We start from the raw sequence: 21313 nt of genomic DNA, 5'->3' as shown, positions 1-21313 counted from the left end.
GAAGATCGGCAGATACTTATACAAACTCAAATATTTTTCCTTTTCGATTTTTTGTATTATTTTGCATGATGCATAAGCAGTCTGTTCTCAATGGCTCCCTACCCTGTGGTCAGTGAGCACATCCCTATGTAGCCAGCACAACACAGACGCTGAGCTGGCAGCAGAGCAGGGAAGAGTGCAGGCCTGGGGCTCCACCGCTGCTACCTAGTCCTTCTCACTTTACAAAACGTGCTCCAGCCCTGGAGTTGGGAGCATATGACATGTCACCAATAACTCCCTGCGCATTTTAAAGGGGAACAGCCATCCTCTCATATGGGAAAAACAACCTGTGAAATCCCAGTTGGAAAAAGCGGAATTCCTTGGAAAGAAGCTGGAGCACAAACACACAGTAAATCAAGTGTCTGGGGTTATGGACTTGCTGAAGGACTTATATATATTTGTTTTTATTGTGTAGCTTTATCCTCCTAGTTGTAGAACAACTAAAGTAAAAATTAAGTAAAGCATGGGATGAAAAGTTAATTTTTTATTTTAAAGAGAGCTGGCAGATTGGCAAAAATAACTTATTAAAAACTTTTAAATGAAAACCAAATAATCGAGTTTGTTAAGATTCTGATCACGGGCTGGAGAGATGGCTTAGTGGATAAGCGCTTGCCTGTGAAGCCTAAGGACCCCGGTTCAAGGCTCGGTTCCCCAGGTCCCACGTTAGCCAGATGCACAAGGGGGCACACGCATCTGGAGTTCGTTTGCAGTGGCTGGAAGCCCTGGCGCGCCCATTCTCTCTCTCTCCCTCTATCTGTCTCTCTCTCTGTGTCTGTCACTCTCAAATAAATAAAAAAAAATGAACAAAAAAATATTAAAAAAATAAAAATAAAAATTCTGATCACAAGCTTTCTACCTTATAACCCATTCTTTAAGAAATTCACACAGATGGCCAAATATAAAGGTAAAACTCAAGCATAAATGACCTGAAATATTCTGAAAACTTTCTAAATAGTGTAGGCAGTTGAGGCCAAGATGTACATGAATCGTAACTCTTCTGCATGAGGACTTCAAGTCCACACCAGCAGAAAGAGGCTGCTCTTGGCCTTGAGCAGAGCTAACCCACATTCCAGACACACTTGTTTTACCTGTTTTGGACATGAGGATTCACCATCCCATTCTTTCTCCTCAGCAAACCTGAACTGTGAGAAGGAGTCCCCTAGGAATACAAAAAAAAAAAAAAAAAAAAAAGAATATAATTTTACAAACTAACCAAAGAACATCACTCAGTTACTTGCAGAAGTGTCATTTCTGAAATGCCAAACGTCCTAGATTCCGTGACTCCACCCTGCACGGTCTTGGCCCCCACCAGACAGCTGAGTATGGCGGGCACTCAAAGCTACCACTGTAGTCTGCACTCGTCGTTTCATCCAATTCTCAGGAAGCCACCATCCCATGTGTTTCCAGAGGGCAACTAAACAGACCTGCAGATATAGTTATCTATTCATATCTAGCATATGTCCACCTTACCTGCCTGGGGTGTGAGAAGAAACATAGTTATGATTTCTGAGGGCAAGCACAGCAGAGAAGGGAAGGGATGGGAAGCGAAGCAGCGCAAGTTTGGACAGACTCAAGACATAAACTATCTCCTGGAGGTACTGAACCACATGATCACTTTAAAAATCACCTGGTCAAAATGTCCAGCACCAACTAAATCTCAAAGAACATGCATTAGATTATAACATAAGATCACAGTGCACTGCTCAGAGAGCACGGATGTGTGACAGCAATATAAACAAACACTGGAAATGACTGTGGGAAGCAAGCTCTGTCACCAGGCTTACTTTGTAAAAGTGTGCACATCTAAAACGTTGTACTAAGAAGAGCTCATTTAAGATTTGTGGAGATGGCAGAGCAGGTAAGCATCCTTGCTACAAAAGCATGGCAACCTGAGTATAAGCCCAGCACCCACATAAAAAATCCAGGCATGGCTGCACATGCCTGTAACCCCAGTGCTAAAAATGGCAGAGACAGAATGCTCACTGACACTACCCGAAAAATAGAGAATTCAAGGTTCAGTGTGAGATTCCATTTCAAGGAAATAAGGCAGAAGAATAATAGAGGATGCCCAATGTCCCACTCTGGTCTTTGCACCATACACATGGGTTATCACACACATGCAAATGCGCACGCGTGCACAAATACACACGCACACACAGCATGTAACAACAAAGGAATAATTCATTTATACATGAAGTATTATTTATCTGTTCAGCTTTTACAGCTCTCTAGAAATTTGATCTCATTCATTAACCCATATTTACTTTTTGAAAGATATTTTATTTATTTATTTGCAAGGACAGAGATGGGGGGGAGTGAATGGGCGCACAGGGCTTCTGGCCACTGCAAACTCCAGACACATGTGCCACTTTGTGCATCTGGCTTTACACGGGTACTGGGGACATAAACTTGGGTTGTTGAGTTTTACAGGCAACTACATTAACCATTAAGCAATCTCTCCAGCCCCATATTTACTTTTTATTTTCTCAGACTTTCTGTTTTGAAGTCAGCCTTTCTTTACATTCTGTGTATAATTTATTCTTCATCCCATCTTCTTTTCCGTTGCCTGGAAGACCCAAATACCTCTACCATGAATGTTCTACTTATATTTTTAAGTCTTGAATACAAGCCCAGTTCTTTCCCCTGCAATAACTTCCAGGTAATCTAACAGCACAATTTAATCTTATAAACTAATGGAGGGAGAAAGAAAACAACTCAAAAAGTAAGAATTAGACAAAAGTAAAATTAGAATACATTGTTCAAAACACAAGTCACAACGTAACTGATGACAAGAAAATACACAGCAAAAGGACCAGGAAGAGTAAAATTATTACTCTTAGTCATTAATAAATCAATTTGATTCCTCAAAATTATGATGTAAAGCCTTGACAATAAGGCCTTCTATGAATATATATGCATGCATATATAGTGCTCGCCATGTACTTATTGAACACATGTCTGGGTAAATTAGTTTTAACCCACATAATTTATTATTTTTCTTTTTCTTTTTCTTTTTCTTTTTCTTTTTCTTTTTCTTTTTCTTTTTCTTTTTCTTCTTCTTCTTCTTCTTCTTATTTTTTGGTTTTGGTTTTTGAAGCAGGATCTCACTCTATTCCAGACTAAAGTAGAACTCATGGAGCTCCTCCTGCCACAGTCTCCCAAGTGCTGGGACAAAAGCTATGCACCACCATGCATAGCAACCAGGGATTTTTATCAGAGGAAATCAAACTGTAGTATCACAACAAAGAGCATTAAATGAACACAAACCTACTTTTAAGATATGAGTGAAGGCCTCAGAGAAAAGCTGAAGACTTAAACACCTCCATTAATAAAAAATGGAAGTTAGCCGGGCATGGTGGTGCGGAGCTAGGCACAGGTAGGAGGATAGCCTTGAGTTCGAGGCCACCCTGAGACTACATAGGTAATTCCAGGTCAGCCTGGACCAAAGTGAGACCCTACCTTGAAAAACAAAAACAATTTCTATCTAAAGGCATCAGATAGCTACATGGATATGAATAAAATACCTACAGAGGGGCTGGAGAGATGGCTTAGCGGTTAAGCGCTTGCCTGTGAAGCCTAAGGACCCCAGTTCTAGGCTCGATTCCCCAGGACCCACGTTAGCCAAATGCACAAGGGGGCGCACACATCTGGAGTTTGATTACAGTGGCTGGAGGCCCTGGTACACCCATTCTCTTTCTATCTCTATCTATATAAACATCTTCTTTCTCTCTATTGCTCTCAAATAAGTAAATAAAAATAAAATAAAAAGCTAAAAAACTGAGCTCCAATCATGCAGGTGGCAGTGAAGCTGAGGCAGTTCCTGCTAATCTTACACATAGGTGGACACAAACTGGAGTTGGAAAACCACAGTGCTCAGGCAGGGTCCCAAGAATGTATTCTAGAAAGCAGCACTTTTCATTACAGTAATAAACAAGTTGCTTATTAACTAATAAAGCTCTCTCCACTACTTATGCTAGGAGTTTCTGACTTCCACAGAAAACAAATACTCAGTAAGTATTTTATGATATGTGGTATGTTAATATTTGATATACTGACAATGTTTGAAGATATAAAAACCCAAACTAAGAAATAATCCCTCGTTTTGGTAAATCACTTTGGGGGTTTCTTAAATAAGGTCTATGGCGTGTTAAAATACCATATATTAATTCCACCACTGTGTTCATATGACATGTAGGGTTCTCACTCTGCTAACTTTTCAAACTTATCCACATGTGTCTTATGGTCACAAGCAAAGTAAACTTGCTAGAATTTCACAGAACCAGCATGCATTCACAAAGCCTGCTACATAATAGGTCATACTGCTTTTATTTAAGCTACTCTATCAACTCCATTAGCAAGGGGGTACTTTCAGTCAAACAAGCATTTAAGGGTAAAGAGCTTCTGTGGGCATTCAGGTGAGATGATGAGGTACTACAGGCCAAGTATGCATAAAAGAAAGAAAATCTGCTGAAGCCAGACACTGGTCCCTACCATTTGTACTGGCAATTCCCATAACCCACAGCTTTCCTACCTACTATGGGATTTTGTTTGTTTTTTGAGGCAAAGTCTTTCTACATGGCTCAGGATGGCCCTGATCCTCCTGCCTCTGCCTCCCCCACTCTGGAATTACAGGCATGTCTGATATTTTAATCATGAAAAAATGACCTAAATCCCTGCAGGAACCCCTGTGGACAGTAGGAGGGGCATCTCACTGTCTGGATGAGCGCATCTGTAGCAAGGTTCATTTTCCTGGCTCTTCTTTGTCACAACCACCTTCTTTTGCCCTCAATTCTGAAAAATCATAAATGAAACCTATAAGCTGAAAATGCTCATATGCAGAGAGAATGTGCCAAATAATCACAAGGACTGTCTGAGAGAATAAAATGCCCTATTTCATTTCTCTGAAGTTTCCTATTTTCATCTATGAAACATAGCAATACTTGGAAGATTAAAGTGAATCTTAAAGCCACAGGCTGACACAGATCAACCTATAGGACATAAAAATCCTAACACTCCTAATTTCTAGCTTCCTCAGATGAAACTTTTAAAATACAGATGTAATTCACTTCAAGATTTACTCTAAAAAAGAGCGATATCTAACATTGTTACTGTGATACAAGCTACTACAATAACTATTTTAAAAGTTAGTTGGGCAAAAGGAACAAGAGAGGGAGTAAAATTCTCTTGCCTTGCCCAATGGTGACTTTGAATTAGCATTCTCACCAGCTGTGGGGCCCAAAAAGCCCCTGAACATCAAATATCCACATTGAGCTCTACATAATAGGATGTGCCTATCTTTCCAATGTCCCTAAAAGGCATCTGCATTAACTATATGGCAAGGGAAGCCAGGTACATTCAGGGACCATGAAGAGTTCCAAGCTTTATGAGAGAGGTATAATGAGTCTGGAATTTAGAATCCGTCATTCAACCCGCCCCCTCAAAAACTGTTGGTGAATAGTCTAGGCTAACTGCATCACTGCTGACAATCTGGTAAAAATTTCTCAGATCAATTATTTTCATAATAAAGCCAACATCAGACTCTGGAACTGTACTCTCAGAGTAAATGCTTTGGCAAAGCGAAATGAATAAGAGACTATAAAGATCCTCAGATGGACAGTGAAGTTGTAAGTTCATACAGCAGATCTGTAGTACAGTTTGTGTTAGGGCTGGATCTGGTTGCATGTAACAAAGACCTGGGTAATCATGGCTAGTCAAGAGAAAAGGCTGTATCCATCTTCTAAATGACAGTGAAACAGGCTGACCTGATGGTCCAGGCTCCACCCAGCTCACTGCTCTGCCATAGCTAGGAGGCCATACTTATCACCATCCAAGATTCAGATTCCAGAAGTCTGGCTGCACTTAAAAATTCCAATCCCAAGAGGAAAGAACTAAGGAGAAAGGGACAAATCTATCAAGGTTTTTCAGAAATGACTATGGAAATTCCCACTTCTCTTATATTGCAATAGTTTTATTAAGTATATAGGCTAACTTTTCACCCAATAGTCTATCTTCTTAGATGAGAATTAACATGGAAGAAAATTACCATGGAAGAAAATAAAGGAGCAAATACGGGGTGGAGAGGCAAATACTCTTCGATATTAGAGGGTCTTGCATAGGAGGTGGTTCATTACCATGGCCAATTTCTAGAATGCACGTATAGCCAGGAAAGAATGAACTCCTAAATAGATATTTCAATGAAATCCCTCTAATATTTAAACTTCTTTGGTTAGAATTTAATTTTAGAGAATATGCCTTCTACCTTACCCCTCCCCCAATTTTGACATGGGGTAAGTGTGAAGTAAAATTTAGAGTTCCAACAAAATGCAAGACCTTGACCAAAGTAGGTACCATTTACTACCTTCTTACAGGAAAATCACCCCTGCTGTCCTTGTTGTCAAAATGTACTGAGGTGAGCAAAAAGGGCTACATGAAATATAAGGGAAGGAAACTAAATTCCTTCTCCAAAGCCTTAGTTGGGGGTGGGGGAAGCACTCTTTCCCGTTATCATTGTACACATGTGGGCATATGTAAGATGCTAAGCTCATGGTGTTGATGTGCTTGGAGAAGACTCAGCCCATACCCATGAGACATCAGAGTGAAAGAGGGGATAGTGGGGAGGAGAGGGTGAGGCAAATGGCATGCTAACAAAGTGCTGATGTAGTTAGAGAAGTCCATGGGACAGGAAAGCAAGAGGGGACTAGGGAGAAGGTAAGGGTGGGGAGATAAAAATATTGCAGCTCTCATATGCAAAACCTACATTTACCACATACATCCATATGACAAGAAGGCAGAAGAAATGCAATTTGGGGGAAGGAAGGGGACCATTAAGGGATGGGAGGAGAGATAGAGGAAGGTAATGAAGAGGTACTAATAAGAGCAAGATATAATGATATATGTATGCAAATGTCATAACAAAAATTATATAAGATTTAATCCATCTAAAAGCTTATTTACATTTCATGTATAATTTATCTGATACCCCAAATATTATTAACTTTGTTGGTTATCTCGGTTGGTGAAAACCATCCTATAATCAAAGGATTCAGACTGAGCACTTGAAGCACACTGGCCAAATGTTAAAAAAAAAAACAAACTGTCAGGCTGGAGAGATGGCTTAGCAGTTAAGCGCTTGCCTGTGAAACCTAAGGACCCCGGTTCGAGGCTTGATTCCCCAGGATCCACGTTAGCACAAGGTGGCGCACGTGTCTGGAGTTCGTTTGCAGTGGCTAGAAGCCCTGGCGTGCCCACTCTCCCCTCTCCCTCTCCCTCTCTTTCTCTCTGTCTCTCTCTGCCTCTTTCTCTCTGTCTGTCGCTCTCAAATAAATAAATAAAAATAAACAAAAATTTAAAAAAACTGTCAATGCCTACATGAAGGAAAATATTATAGAGAAAGTAGACTTATTTGTTTGACAAAAATACAGCCAAACACTATACTGAGTGATCAAAGCAAAATATTGAGGGCTGGAGAGAAACCTTAGTGGTTAAGGTGCTTGCCTGCAAAGCCCAAGGACCCAGGTTCAATTTCCCAGGACCCATATAAGGTAGATACACAAGGTGCCACATGTATCTGGAGTTTGTCTGCAGTGGCTGGAGGCCCTAGTGCACCCATTCTTTCTCTCAAACGGCCTCTTTCTCACTTTCTCTCCCCTCCTCCCTCCCTCTCTCAATAAATAAGTAAATAAGGATAAATCAAGTCAGGAACAAGGCAATCAGGCTTCCTAGAAGAGAATGAAATCATATTTGAAATATGTCAATAAATTGGCTAAGAAAGAAGTAGGGGAAATTATAATTAAAAGCAGAGCTAAAATTGAAGAGAAAAAGCATTTACCATGAAGGAGCTACAAGCAGCATGGTGCTACTAGAACATGAAGCTTGAAGGTGTCATGAAAGGACAAAAGTTATGAATGGATAAATTTAACACTTCTGAATGTATTATAATTGTAAAGATGTCCTGTTAATATTTATATTCAAAATAGTTCCAATCAAATTACTATTAATAGCTCAATCAAATGTAATAATTGTGTTCAATGCTATCAATATTAAATTCCTATTAAATGCAATAAATTATTGATATTCCCTTTTTACTACTTGATATAAAACACTTCTTTTGCTATTTAATATGATATGCTTCTTACAGATATTTTTAAAAGATTATTATAATTTTATATGCTTGAAAATAATTTCATAAAATATTTTATATTAAACATTTTCCAATGCTCTATTTTGGTTTTTGGTCACTTCTTTTAAAACAGGGCACTGAACACAAGACCTCACATACAGTTGCTTCCTGGGTTAGAGTGAGACCCTACCTCCAAAAAAAAAAAATAATAAAAAATAATAAATCCATGAAAATGGACATCTTCTGACTACCACACTACAAGGACTTTTAATGGTAAATAAATATAAAAAATTTATATTACTGATGGGTAAGGTAGTGGCACAGTAGCCATACCAAATCAGCCTAGCAGGAGAAATAGGCAGAGAAACAGCAAAATACACTCCTCTACTGAAAAGTGGAGGTGTATAAGGAATTATAAAACACAGCAGAGAAACAGGAGAGGCCCAGAACTTTCAGCAAGCAGGTATCACAGAAGTGGCTCCTGCCAGAGCGGCCCCTATCTGCATGCCCTCCTGGCCCAGTACAGCACAGAGCCTCAGGAGCAGAAGCCAGGTGAAAGGATTTTCCACTGACAGCCTTGTTGCAAAGTGAAGAAACTCCAAGGGGAAGACAGCAGACCACCTGAGCAGCTGCTGAAGTTGATCACAAAGTGGACCAGCTGAGCAGATCCTGAAGAACTCCAGGCACCCTGCACAGTTTCCCTTCTCCCATCTGCCAGTACCACGAACCACCAGAGAATTTATCCACATCCTCAGCCACGCAGCATCCAGCATACTAATCAGAGCAACCTGATCCAGCTACCAAAACAGCCTAACCGAATCCACAATGAAACAGAGGGAAAAGAGAGGCACTCAACACTGGTGAGATTGGAAGCCATTCTGAAAATAACAGAGCCTACTCACACAAAGCCAGGTACATAGGCCTGCACTCTAAACTCACCTTCCATGTCAGCGTAGGTTGTGTTAGATTTGATTGATATATTCTTGGTCAGATTTACCACTCTCAAATAAGCTGTATGTTAGTGTTGGCTATTGTTGTCTTTGATGTTTCCTGGTTTGTAGGGCCTTTATCTTTTTCCTTGGTCATTGGTGGAGGCAGAGTCTAACTTGGTCCCAGGCTAACCTGAAACCCATTCCAACCAGAAATCTCAGCTTTCCAGTTGAAAAGATTAAGGGTGTGGGATAACCTAAGGGACTTTGACTTTATTAGATTATATGTTTGTTTGAATCCCCACTCTTGCATAAATACTGTGCTGGTTTTTATTGAATATGTATATTGCTCAGTTGAATTTCAGAATTTGGCAATAATTTGCTCCATCCAATCTAGAATACTTGAATAGCAGGCAAACTCAACAACTAGGGTCACTTCTGTTGTTACTCTGGGAGTATAAGAGCCACAGCTAGCACTTTAAAGTCCTACCCTGAAGATACATAAAGTCAGATTTACACAGTTAAGAATACTGCAGGTAATTAGAAAACCTAAGCATCAAATTAACTCAAGATGCAAAATTCTCTACATTATGATAAAAGAAACACAAGAAAATCAAGACAATACAATTCCACCAAAAATTAAATATCCATCAGAAATGATCTCCAGTGAGACTGATTTAGATGAAATGACTGACAAAAGATTTTTTTAAAAATGATTATATTTATGCTCAAAGGTATCAAAGAAGAAACCAAACTCCTGAAGGAATCCCAAGAGAACATAGGAAACCAACTAAATAATATAACAAGGTCACTAGAAGACATGAGTAAGGAAATAGAAATAATAAAAAAAATACCAATCAGGAATACTACAAATGAAAAACAAAGTCTAATAGAAAAGTCTATAGAAAGTGGCACAGGTACAATGGATCAAAGAGAGGACAGAATATCTAAACTATAAGACCAGGTAACAGACTTAATACAGTCCAACAAGGAGAAAAACAAATAGGAAGGTATGAATGGTGTGGTGGTCTGATTCAGGTGTCCCCCATAAACTTGGGTGTTCTGAATGCTAGGTTCCCAGCTGATGGATATTTGGGAATTAATGCCTCCTGCAGGGAGTGTATCATTGGGGGCGGGCTTATGGGCTTTATAGCCAGTTTCCCCATGCCAGTGTTTGGATAACCCTCCTGTTGCTGTGGTCCATCTTCTGTTGGCCAGGGGGTGATGTCCACCCTCTGCTCATGCCATCGTTTTTCCCTGCCATCGTGGAGCTTCCCCTCGAGCCTGTAAGCCAAATAAACCTCTTTTTCCCAGAAGCTGCTCTTGGTTGGGTGATTTCTACCAGCAATGCGAACCGGACTGCAACAAATGGGAATTTCAAGACATTCAGGACACTCTAAAGAGATTCAACATAAGAATTCAGGGCAGGGCTGGAGAGATCCGGTTAAGCGCTTGCCTATGAAGCCTAAGGACCCCGGTTCAAGGCTCGGTTCCCCAGCTCCCCACGTTAGCCAGATGCACAAGGGGGTGCACGCATCTGGAGTTCATTTGCAGAGGCTGGAAGCCCTGGCACGCCCATTCTCTCTCTCTCCCTCTATCTGTCTTTCTCTCTGTGTCTGTCGCTCTCAAATAAATAAATTTTAAAAAAAAAAGAGAGATTCAAAAAAAAAAAAAAAAGAATTCAGGGCATAGTAGAAGGAGAATTTCAGTCCAAGGGCAAAAATCAAAAGCAACCCCCCCCCCAAAAAAAAATCATGGAAGAAAATTTCCCCAGTAGGGAAAGTGATGCCAATACAGATTATAGGAAGCCTTTAGAACACAAAACAGACAAAATCAGGAGATATTATAATTAAACTACAAAAACACACAAACCAAAGGAAATATATAGAAAGGACTTAGAAAAATCACATTACATATAAAGGCAAGCCCATCAGTTTAACAGCTGATTATTCAACACAAACTTTAAAAGCTAGGAGGGCTTGGAACACTGTATTCCAAGTTCTGAAAGATAACAACTGTCAACCAAGATTATTTTACCCAGCAAAGCTACCTATCCAAATTGACACAGAAATGAGGACATTCCACAACAAAAACAGGCTAAAAGAATATATGGCCACTGAACCAGCTCTACAGAAAACACTGGAAAGGATCCTTCATGCTGAAGAGAAAGAAAAGGACCCACAAAAAGAAACAGGAGAAAACAAACCATACTCAAATAATAGGTAATACAAGAGGGCAAAGGAAAAACAAGAAAAACTACAAAACAAGAAGAATGGCAAGAAAAAATGCACACCTTTCAATAATAACTATTAATATCAACAGCCTCAATGTCCCAACCAAAAAACGTGTAATCACCATTCCCCCCAGCCTTGCTGTCCCCCGTGGTTGCATGCGATCACCACCCCCCCCCCCAAAAAAAAAGCCTTGCTAGCCCCACAGGCACTGTCTTTTCCACCCAGCCTTGCTATTCCCCTCATGCACATGATCCCCATTCAAACACAACCTTGCAGAACCCCGCGGGCATGTGTGACCACCGTCCTCCCCCAACCTTGTAGACCACACACACGATTGGTGGCACAGTCACCATTCATGCCCATCCTTGCTGACCCCCCACAGGCGATGCCCTATCCAGCCACCATTCCCACCCAGCCCATCTGAGCTCAGCGTGCCATTTCCATCACACTGCCCACTGCCTCTTCCCACTCCCAGACAGGGACCAGGCTAGTGTCTCCACCCTAGCCTTTCTGAATCTGTAGGTGATCATGGTCCCACTCACCCGCCCCACCAGCAGGACAGCGTTCCACATCCTAGGCTTTCTGGAACATTGTGATCAGCAGACCACAGGGTAAAATGAATAGCATGAAAAATCAGATGCAAGTAAATCCAGCTAGACTGCCCAGTCCCACAACGGATGTCTCAAATAAAAAAGTAGAAGAGACAATAGGATCAGAACCCCAAAATGAAGAAACAAACTATGTAACCCTGGTCAAGCAAATAGCAGAACTTGCATAAACTCAACAAAGGACCAATCATTGTATGAATTATATGCTCACTAGATGAGACATATTAGAAAACAACCAGAAGTTGGTGTTGTGGTGCAGGTTCTTAATCCCAGCACTCGGGAGGCAGAGGTAGGAGGATTGCTGTGAGTTTGAGGCCACCCTGAGACTACAAAGTTAATTCCAGGTCAGCCTGGACTAGAGTGAGACCCTACCTCAAAAAGAAAAACAAAAAAAAAAGAAAGAAAAGAACCAGAAAGGGTTCCTAAGGGAGTTAAATGATCTGAAGGAGAGTGAAAAAAAAAAAAAGAGGTCCTCAATAACCAGCTGGCGAAGCTCAATGAATACATAAAAAATACAAGGATGAGTCAAGTGTGGTGGCGCACACCTTTAATCCCAGCACTGGGGAGGCAGAGGTAGGAGGATTACCATGAGTTCAAGGCCACCCTGAGACTCCACAGTGAATTCCAGGTCAGCCTGAGCTAGAGTGAGATCCTACTTCGAAAAACCAAAAAAAAAAAAAAAAAAAAAAAAAAAAAAACCAAGGATGAACTTCAAGAAACATTAAGAAAAAATCAGAAAATGATGTGAAAAGGGAACTCAACAGGTTGGAAATTATAAAAATATGAACCAAACTGAGCAAGCCCAAAACTCTATAGAATCTCTCAAGAATAGAGTCAGCCATGTTGAGGATAGAAACTCAAAACTGGAAGACAAAACAGAAGAAACAGTTCGTGAGCATCCAAAATTTGGTTCATGGGAATGTCAGAAGGGGAAGAAATTCAGACCATATGCATGGAAAACTTATTCAACAAAATTATCAAAAAAAAAAAAAAATCCTCACTCTCTCAAAAGGAAGTCCCATCAAGTTACAAGAAGCTAGCAGAACTCCAAACAGACTGGACCAAAGCAGAAATTCTCCAAGACATATTATCATTAAGACTAAACATCAAAAACAAAGAGAAAGTCCTAAAGGCATCTAGGGAGAGACAAGACATTACATATAAAGGAAACCCCATCAGAATTACTTCAGACTTCTCAATGGAAACCCTGAAAGCCAAAAGAGCCTGGAATGAAACACTACAAACTCTAAGAACAACTTATGGCTTCCAACCCAAACTACTCTACCAAGAAAAAGTACCACTCATAATAGATGGTGAAAGAAAAACTTTCCATGATGAAACTCAGCTTTAGAGCTATATGACCATGAAGACAAACCTACAGAGAATACTTCAGGGACTGCTCCACACAAAATATTCAAATAACCAACTTCAAGTGCTTATGAGAAGCAGACCACAATAACCAAACTTGAAGAAGGCACAAAAACTACAAAGGCCAAGAAAACACCAATCCACATAAACTACCACAATATGGCAGGTATTAAATCAAACATCACAGTTATTACCCTAAATATTAATGGCCTTAACTTACCCAATCAAGACACATAAGCTATAAGGGTGGATCAGAAAATTAAATTTCTCAATCTGCTGTCTTTAAGACACCTACCTCACCACCAAAGACAGACACCTTCTCATGGTGAAAGGGTAGAAAATGATATTCCAAGCAGAGAAAAATAAGAAGCAAGCAGGTGTAGCTATACTTATGTTGGATAAAATAGACTTCAGGCCAAAAGTAATCAAAAAAGGCAAAGAAGAAAGATGGCGGCAGAGGAACACACCAAAGCAGCCTAGGGGAGAAAAAGCCAAAAAGAAAAAAGAAGAAAACAGAAAAATACACTCTTACCAACAGCACCAGAAAAGTAGGAGAGATCCAGAGCATGAACAGCCCACATAGACAGGCAGAAGCAGCTCCAGCAGCAGTGGCACCAGGTCCGCTGTAGCAGCAGGTACACAGGGCCACAGCTACAAAGCTCAGCTTGAACCACAGAAAAAGCCAAGCAAGGGGATTTTCTACTCATGCCAGAGCTCCTTGCAAACTCAAGAAAGGTGAAGGTAAGACTGCAGCAAACAATGGAGGAGCAGACGACAAGGTAGAGGATCATCGCAGGCCAGTGGGAAAACTAGAGCCATCGGACACAGCCTCCCCTCCCCCACCAACAGCGGAAGCGCCAACAAGCACCAGAGACCTGGGAAAGGGAGCTCACAGCACCCAGCACCAGTGTCCAGAGCAGCGATCCAGCGACCCAGCCAGCCTACTTGAAACCACAGCACACCAAACAGGGACCCAAGCAGGAGCACAGCATAACTAAGACCAAAACCATCTCAAAAAGTAACTGGGATCACAAAAAGCTAGTACTCACCAAATAAGCCTGGGATATAAGCCTGAACTGGAAGTGCTAATTGCACCTTCCATATCAGGATAAATTATATGTTAAATCTGATAGATGGTTGGACTTGCCATTCTTAAATAAGCTATACTTTGGGCTTGTCATTTGTTGCTTCTTCATTTATAGTGGCTTGTTTCCTCTTCTGTTGTTCATTAGGGAAGGGTCTCACTTGATCACAAGCTGACATGGAACCCTCAATAGACCAGAAATATTAACGTAATACTTGACAGGATAAAGGGTATGGGGCAACAAGCACCCTAAGGGAGAGTGACTTTGTGGGAGGAGCTGGTTGTCATATACCTACTCTTACATAAATATTCTGTGCTGTTTTTCACTAAGCATGAACACTGCTTAGTTAAATTTTAGAATCTGCCTGTATTTTGTTCCACTCACCCTACTTAAATACTCTCATAGCAGGCAAATCCAACATCAAGGGTCACTTTTGTAGATACTCTGAGAGTCTTATGATCCACACCTAGTACGTTAAGCTCCTACCCTGAACATATATAACATCAGATTGATAGATACATCTAATAATACTGCATCTAACTAGAAAATCCAAGCATTAAATTAATCCAAGATGCAAAAATATGTACACTGTAACACAAGAAACACCAAACTCAAGACAATATAAATCCACCAAAAAGTATGAATGCATCGGAAATGACCTCCAGTGAGAATGAGTTAGAGGAAATGCCTGAGGAAGATTTCCAAAGAATGATTATAAATATGCTCAAAGAAGTCAGTGAGGAAATCAAAGGAATGAAAGAGGAAATTAAAGGAATCAAAGAAAACACAGGACACCAATTTAATGAAATAAAGAGGTCAATACTAGACATAAATAAGGAAATAGAAACAATAAAGAAAAACCAGTCAGAATTACTAGCAATGAAGAACAGAGTTAATGAATTAAAAAACTCTGTAGAAAACCTCACCAGTAGACTAGATGAAGGACAGAATATCTAAACTAGAAGACCAGGTGGCAGATCTAATACAGTCCAACAAAGAGAAAGACAAACTTATAGAAAAGTATGAATGGGAATTTCAAGATATTCAGACACTATGAAAAGATCAAACATAAGAACTCAGGGTATAGCAGAAGGAGAAGAATTTCACTCCAAAGGCATAGTAGGTGTTTTCAACAAAATTATAGAAGAAAACTTCCCCCAAATTGGGAAAGAGGTGCCAATGCAGATACGGGAATCCTTTAGAACACCAACCAGACAAAACCTGGAAAGAACCTGTCCTTGCCACATTATAATTAAACTACCAAACATATAAACCAAAGAAAAAATATTAAAAGCAATTAGAGAGAAAAATCAAGTTACCTATAAAGGCAAGCTCATAAGGATCACAGCGGATTACTCAACACAAACTTTAAAAACAAGAAGGGCTTGGAGTGATGTATTCCAAGCTCTGAAAGATAACAACAGTCAACCAAGGTTACTTTATCCTGCAAAGCCATCCATTCAAATAGATGGAGAAATCAAGACATTCCACAACAAAAGCAGGCTAAAGGAATATTTGAAGACAAAACCAGCTCTAGAGAAAATACTTGAAAGAATCCTCCATGCTGAAGAGAAAGAAAAGTACTAATATAAGGAGCCTAGAAACAGCAAGCCATACTCAAATACAAGCTAATATAAGAAATCAAATATAAAACAGGAAGAACTATAAAAAATGGCAAAAATAAATCCATACCTATCAACAATATCACTTAATATCAATGGCCTCAATGCCCCAACCAAAAGACATAGGTTTGCAGACTGGGTTAAAAGGCAGGATCCTTCAATTTGTGGCCTCCAAAAAATTTACCTTTCTACACAAGATGGATACTATATTAGGGCATAAGGTTGGAGAAAGGTATTTCAAGCAAATGGGCCTAGAAAACAAGCAGGGGTTGCTATCCTAATATCTGACAAGGTAGACTTCAGTCCAACATTAATTAGGAAAGATAAGGACAGTCACTTTATATTGATTAAAGGCATACTCCAACAGGAGGACATTACAATCCTAAACATATATGCACCTAACATGGGGGCTCCTAAATTCATTAAACAAACGCTATTAGAACTAAGGTCACATATAACACCCAACACAGTGGTAGTGGGAGACTCCAACACCCCACTCTCATCAATTGACAGGTCAGCCCAACAAAAAAGAAAAAGATAGGCATCTAGATTAAATGAGGTCATACAAGAAATGGACTTAACAGATATCTACAGGACATTTCATCCAAATGCTGCAGAAATACATTCTTTTCAGCAGCACATGGAACATTCTCTAAAATAGACCATATATTAGGACACAAAGTAAATCTTAACAAATTCAGGAAAATTGAAATAATTCCTTGCAGTCTATCTGACCATAATGGAATCAAACTGCAAATCAATAGCAAGAAAAGCTACAGAGCCTATACAAAATCATGGAAACTAAACAGTACACTACTAAATGATGAATGGGTCAATGAAGAAATCAAGAAGGAAATAAAAAAATTCATACAGTCAAATGATAATGAAACACCACTGTTGCAGTCCAGTTCGCATTGCTGGTAGAAATCACCCAACCAAGAGCAGCTTCTGGGAAAAAGAGGTTTATTTGGCTTACAGGCTCGAGGGGAAGCTCCACAATGGCAGGGGAAAACGATGGCATGAGCAGAGGGTGGACATCACCCCCTGGCCAACAGAAGATGGACCACAGCAACAGGAGGGTGTGCCAAACACTGGCATGGGGAAACTGGCTATAAAGCCCATAAGCCCACCCCCAACAATACACTCCCTGCAGGAGGCATTAATTCCCAAATATCCATCAGCTGGGAACCTAGCATTCAGAACACCTAAGTTTATGGGGGACACCTGAATCAAACCACCACAACCACATACCAAAATCTTTGGGACAAAATGAAGGCAATCCTAAGAGGGATATTTGTAGCTTTAAGTGCCTATACTAAGAAATTAGAAAGGTCTCAAGTAAACGACCTAATGCTTCACCTTAAAACTTTGGAAAAAGGGGGAAAACGCAAACCAAAAATCAGTACATGGGAAGAAATAATAGATTAGGGCAGAAATTAATGAAATAAAAACAAAACAAAACAAAATCCAAAGAATCAATGAAACAAACAGTTGGTTCTTTCAAAGATAAACAAGATTGATAAACCTTTGGCAAATCTAACCAAAAGAAAGAGAGAAGAGATAAAAATTAATAAAATTGGAGATGAAAAAGGCAACATCACAAGAGATACCAGACAAATTCAACAAATCATAGGGACGTACTATAAAAACATATACTCTACTAAGTATGAAAATCTGAAAGAAATGGATGATTTCCTTGATTTATATGACCTACCTAAATTAAATCACATGAGGTTAATCACTTAAATAGACCTATAACAAGCATGGAAATCCAAGCAGTTATCAAAAATCTCCCAACTAAAAATAGTCCAGGCCCAGATGGATGCACTGGCTAATTTTACCAGACCTTCAGGGAAGAACTAACACCATTGCTTCTTAAGCTTTCCCATAAAATAGAAAAAGAAGGAATCCTACCAAACTCTTTCTACAAAGCCAGCATCACCCTCATACCAAAACCAGGCAAAGATAGGGGGGGAAAAAAAAAGAAAGAAAACTATACACCAATCTCCCTCATGAACACAGATGCAAAAATTCTCAAAATATTGGCAAACATAATACAAGAATATATCAGAAAGATCATTCACCCTGAGCAAGCAGGCTTTATTTCAGAGATGCAGGGATGGTGGATGGTTCAAATATGAAAATCGATAAATGTAACACATTATATAAATGGACTGAAGGACAAATATCACATGAATATCTCATCAGATGCTGAGAAAGCATTTGACAAAATGCAACATTCCTTCATGATAAAAGTCCTACAGAGACTGGGAACAGAGGGAACATATCTCAGTATCATAAAGGCTATTTATGACAAGCCTATAGCCAACATATTACTAAATGTGGAAAACTGGAAGCTTTTCCACTAAAATCAAGAACAAGACAAGGGTGTCCACTGTCCCCACTTTTATTTAATATAGCACTGGAAGTCTTAGCCATAGCAATAAGGGAAGAGACATGCATAAAAGGGATACAAATTGGAAAGGAAGAGATCAAGTTATCATTATTTGCAGATGACATGATTCTATACATTCAGGACCCTGAAGACTCTACCAGCAAACTGTTAGAGCTGATACACACCTATAGCCATGTAGCAGAATACAAAATAAATACACAGAAGTCAGTAGCCTTCCTATATGCTAACAACAAACACACAGAGGATAAAATCAGAAAATCACTCCTATTCACAATTGCAACAATAAATAAAGTATCTTGGAATAAACCTAACCAAGGAAGGATCTCTAAAATGAAAACTTTTAAACACTGAAGCAAGAAATTGTAGAAGACACTAGGAAATGGAAAAACATCCCTTGTTCTTATATCAGAAGGATCAAAATGTGAAAATGGCAATCTTACCAAACGTAATCTACACATTTTAAGCATTTCCCATCAAAATTTCTATGGCATTCTTCATGGAAATAGAACAAACAATCCAAAAATTCATTTGGAATCACAAAAAATCTTGAATATCTAAAATAATGCTGAGCAACAAAAATAAGGCTGGTGGTATCACCATACCTGATTTTAACCTGTACTACAGAGCCATAGTAACAAAAACAGCGTGGTACTGGCACAAAAACAGACATGTAGATCAATGGAACAGAACAGAGGACCCAGATGCAAGTCCAGGTAGCTATAGCCACCTGATAGTTGATAAAAATGCCAAAAATACTCATTGGAGAAAAGACAGCCTGTTCAGCAAATGGTGCTGGGAAAACTGGATATTTATCTGTACAAAGATGAAAATAGATTCTTCTCTCTCTCCATGCACAAGAATTAAGTCCAAATGGATTAAAGATCTTAACATCAGAGCTGAAACACTAAAACTGCTAGAGGAAAAAAGTAGAGGAAGCCCTTCAACATATTGGTCTTGGCAAAGACTTTCTGAATATAACCCCAATTGCTCAGGCAATAAAACCACAGATTAACCACTGGGGCCTCATGAAATTGCAAAGATTTTGTATGGCAAAGGACACTGTGAGTAAAGCAAAGAGGTAACCCGCAGAATAGGAAAAAAATCTTTGCTAGCTATACATCAGATAGAGGATTAATATCTAGGATATACAAAGAACTCAAAATGTTAAATAATAAGAAATCAAACAAGACAATTAAAAAATGAGCTATGGAACTAAATACAGAGTTCGCAAAAGAAGAAACACATCTAAAAAGATCTTTGACATCCCCAGTCATCATAGAAATGCAGATTAAAACTATGTTGAGATTCGATCTCACTCCTATTAGATGGGCTACCATGATGAAAACAAATGACCATAAATGCTGGCGAGGATGCAGAGAAAGAGGAACTCTTTTACATTGTTGGAATGCGACCTGGTCTAGCAATTGTGGAAATCCGTGTGGAGGTTCCTAAGATAACTAAAAGTAGATCTACCATATGACCCAGCTATACCACTCCTAGGCATATATCTTAAGGACTCGTCTCACTACATTAGAGATACTTGCTCAACCATGTTTATTGCTGCTCTATTCACAATAGCTGGGAAATGGAACCAGCTTAGATGCCTGTCAACTGATGAGTGGATAATGAAGATGTGGCATATTTACACAATGGAGTTCTACTCAGTGGTAAAGAAAAATGAAGTTATGGAATTTCCAGGAAAATGGATGGATCTGGAAAGGATTATACTTAGTGAGGTAACCCAGAGCCTGAAAGCCAAACGTCACATGTGTGGATCTCTCACATGTGGATCCTAGCTACAAATTAATGGACTTCTATGTGAGTATGAAGAAAACTCAGTAGCAGAGACCAGTAAGCTAGAACAGAGATATAAAAGGGAATAAAAAGGGAGAGGGGACCTTAATAGGATGGTATTGTATATATGTAAGTAGCAGAACAGATTATTGGGGGTGAAGTGGCCTAAGTGAGTTAAGGGGAAGAGATTGAATAAAGGAACGTTGGAGGGAAGGGTAATCAAAATATAAGAGCATATAAATAAATCATATGTAAACCTGCCTTTTTGGTACAATAGAATACTCAGGAGCAATAGATTGTTGCTAGAAAATTTTCAGTGCCAGGGATGGGATACCTTCCAGTGAGTTGTTGGCCAGGGAGGTCCCTGATGCCCCACCAAAACACTGTATGCTAATGCTGAGGCCCTTGGTTTCCCACCAGGAATAAATGGTAAGACCCTATTGCTGAAGACTCCACATACTTGGGCTGCAAGACCACTGAGAATTCCTGCTGGAACTGAGCTGATAACCTCCTCCATCTAGACCACCTGACAGAAAGCTGGAAGAAGCCATTCTGCATGAGTTCAATGGGAGAGACAGAAATCACCAGTGAAGATACCCAACAATGGACACTGCAGGTGAAATGATTCAATGGGTGCAATAGTGGCATGTTTGTAAGGGTGGAAACCAACTGCTCTCTAATTGGACTGGAGGCCCGCTCCATGGAATCGAATATATCCCTCATACTGAAAACTTAAAACAGGTGTAGTCATGAGCCCTAGGGCTGTAACATCTGCTGCTGTCTGGCTAAATATATGTTACTATGCTTATCGAACTGTACAGAACTCATTTCTCTTAATGTTCATACCCACACATTAATATGACTCTCACTTTTGGTAGAGAACCTTTTATTTTCAGATAACAGTAACCTTGGGATGACTCAGAAGGCATCATGGTGCTAGAAAGACGTGACAGGAGTGCTAAGCACTGCAATATCTCTATCACAACTTCCAAGGCTCAGGTTCCATTGTGAAAGAGGTGGAGGAAAGAATGTAACAGCCAAAGGATGGGTAGGACTCCTTACAATGTGCTCCCCCCCGAGACACAAAATGGCCTGGATA

The 21313-nt window shown here is 39.7% G+C and overlaps 1 protein-coding gene across 1 annotated transcript in view; it reads right to left on the bottom strand.

Annotated features, from left to right (window-relative positions):
* The window catches only part of Aven (apoptosis and caspase activation inhibitor), a 213414-nt gene that overhangs the window by 13976 nt on the left and 178125 nt on the right, over nucleotides 1-21313 (bottom strand). Inside the window, exon 3 of the mRNA XM_045155999.1 lies at nucleotides 1128-1198. Within this exon, the coding sequence (XP_045011934.1) occupies nucleotides 1128-1198 (71 nt within the window). The remainder of the gene's footprint in view (nucleotides 1-1127; nucleotides 1199-21313) is intronic.

The sequence above is a fragment of the Jaculus jaculus genome, chromosome 8 (genome assembly GCF_020740685.1).
Source record: "Jaculus jaculus isolate mJacJac1 chromosome 8, mJacJac1.mat.Y.cur, whole genome shotgun sequence".
Taxonomy (NCBI): Eukaryota; Metazoa; Chordata; class Mammalia; order Rodentia; family Dipodidae; genus Jaculus; species Jaculus jaculus.
The sequence above is the reverse complement of the archived record's forward strand: the minus strand, read 5'-3'. Positions and strand labels throughout refer to the sequence as shown.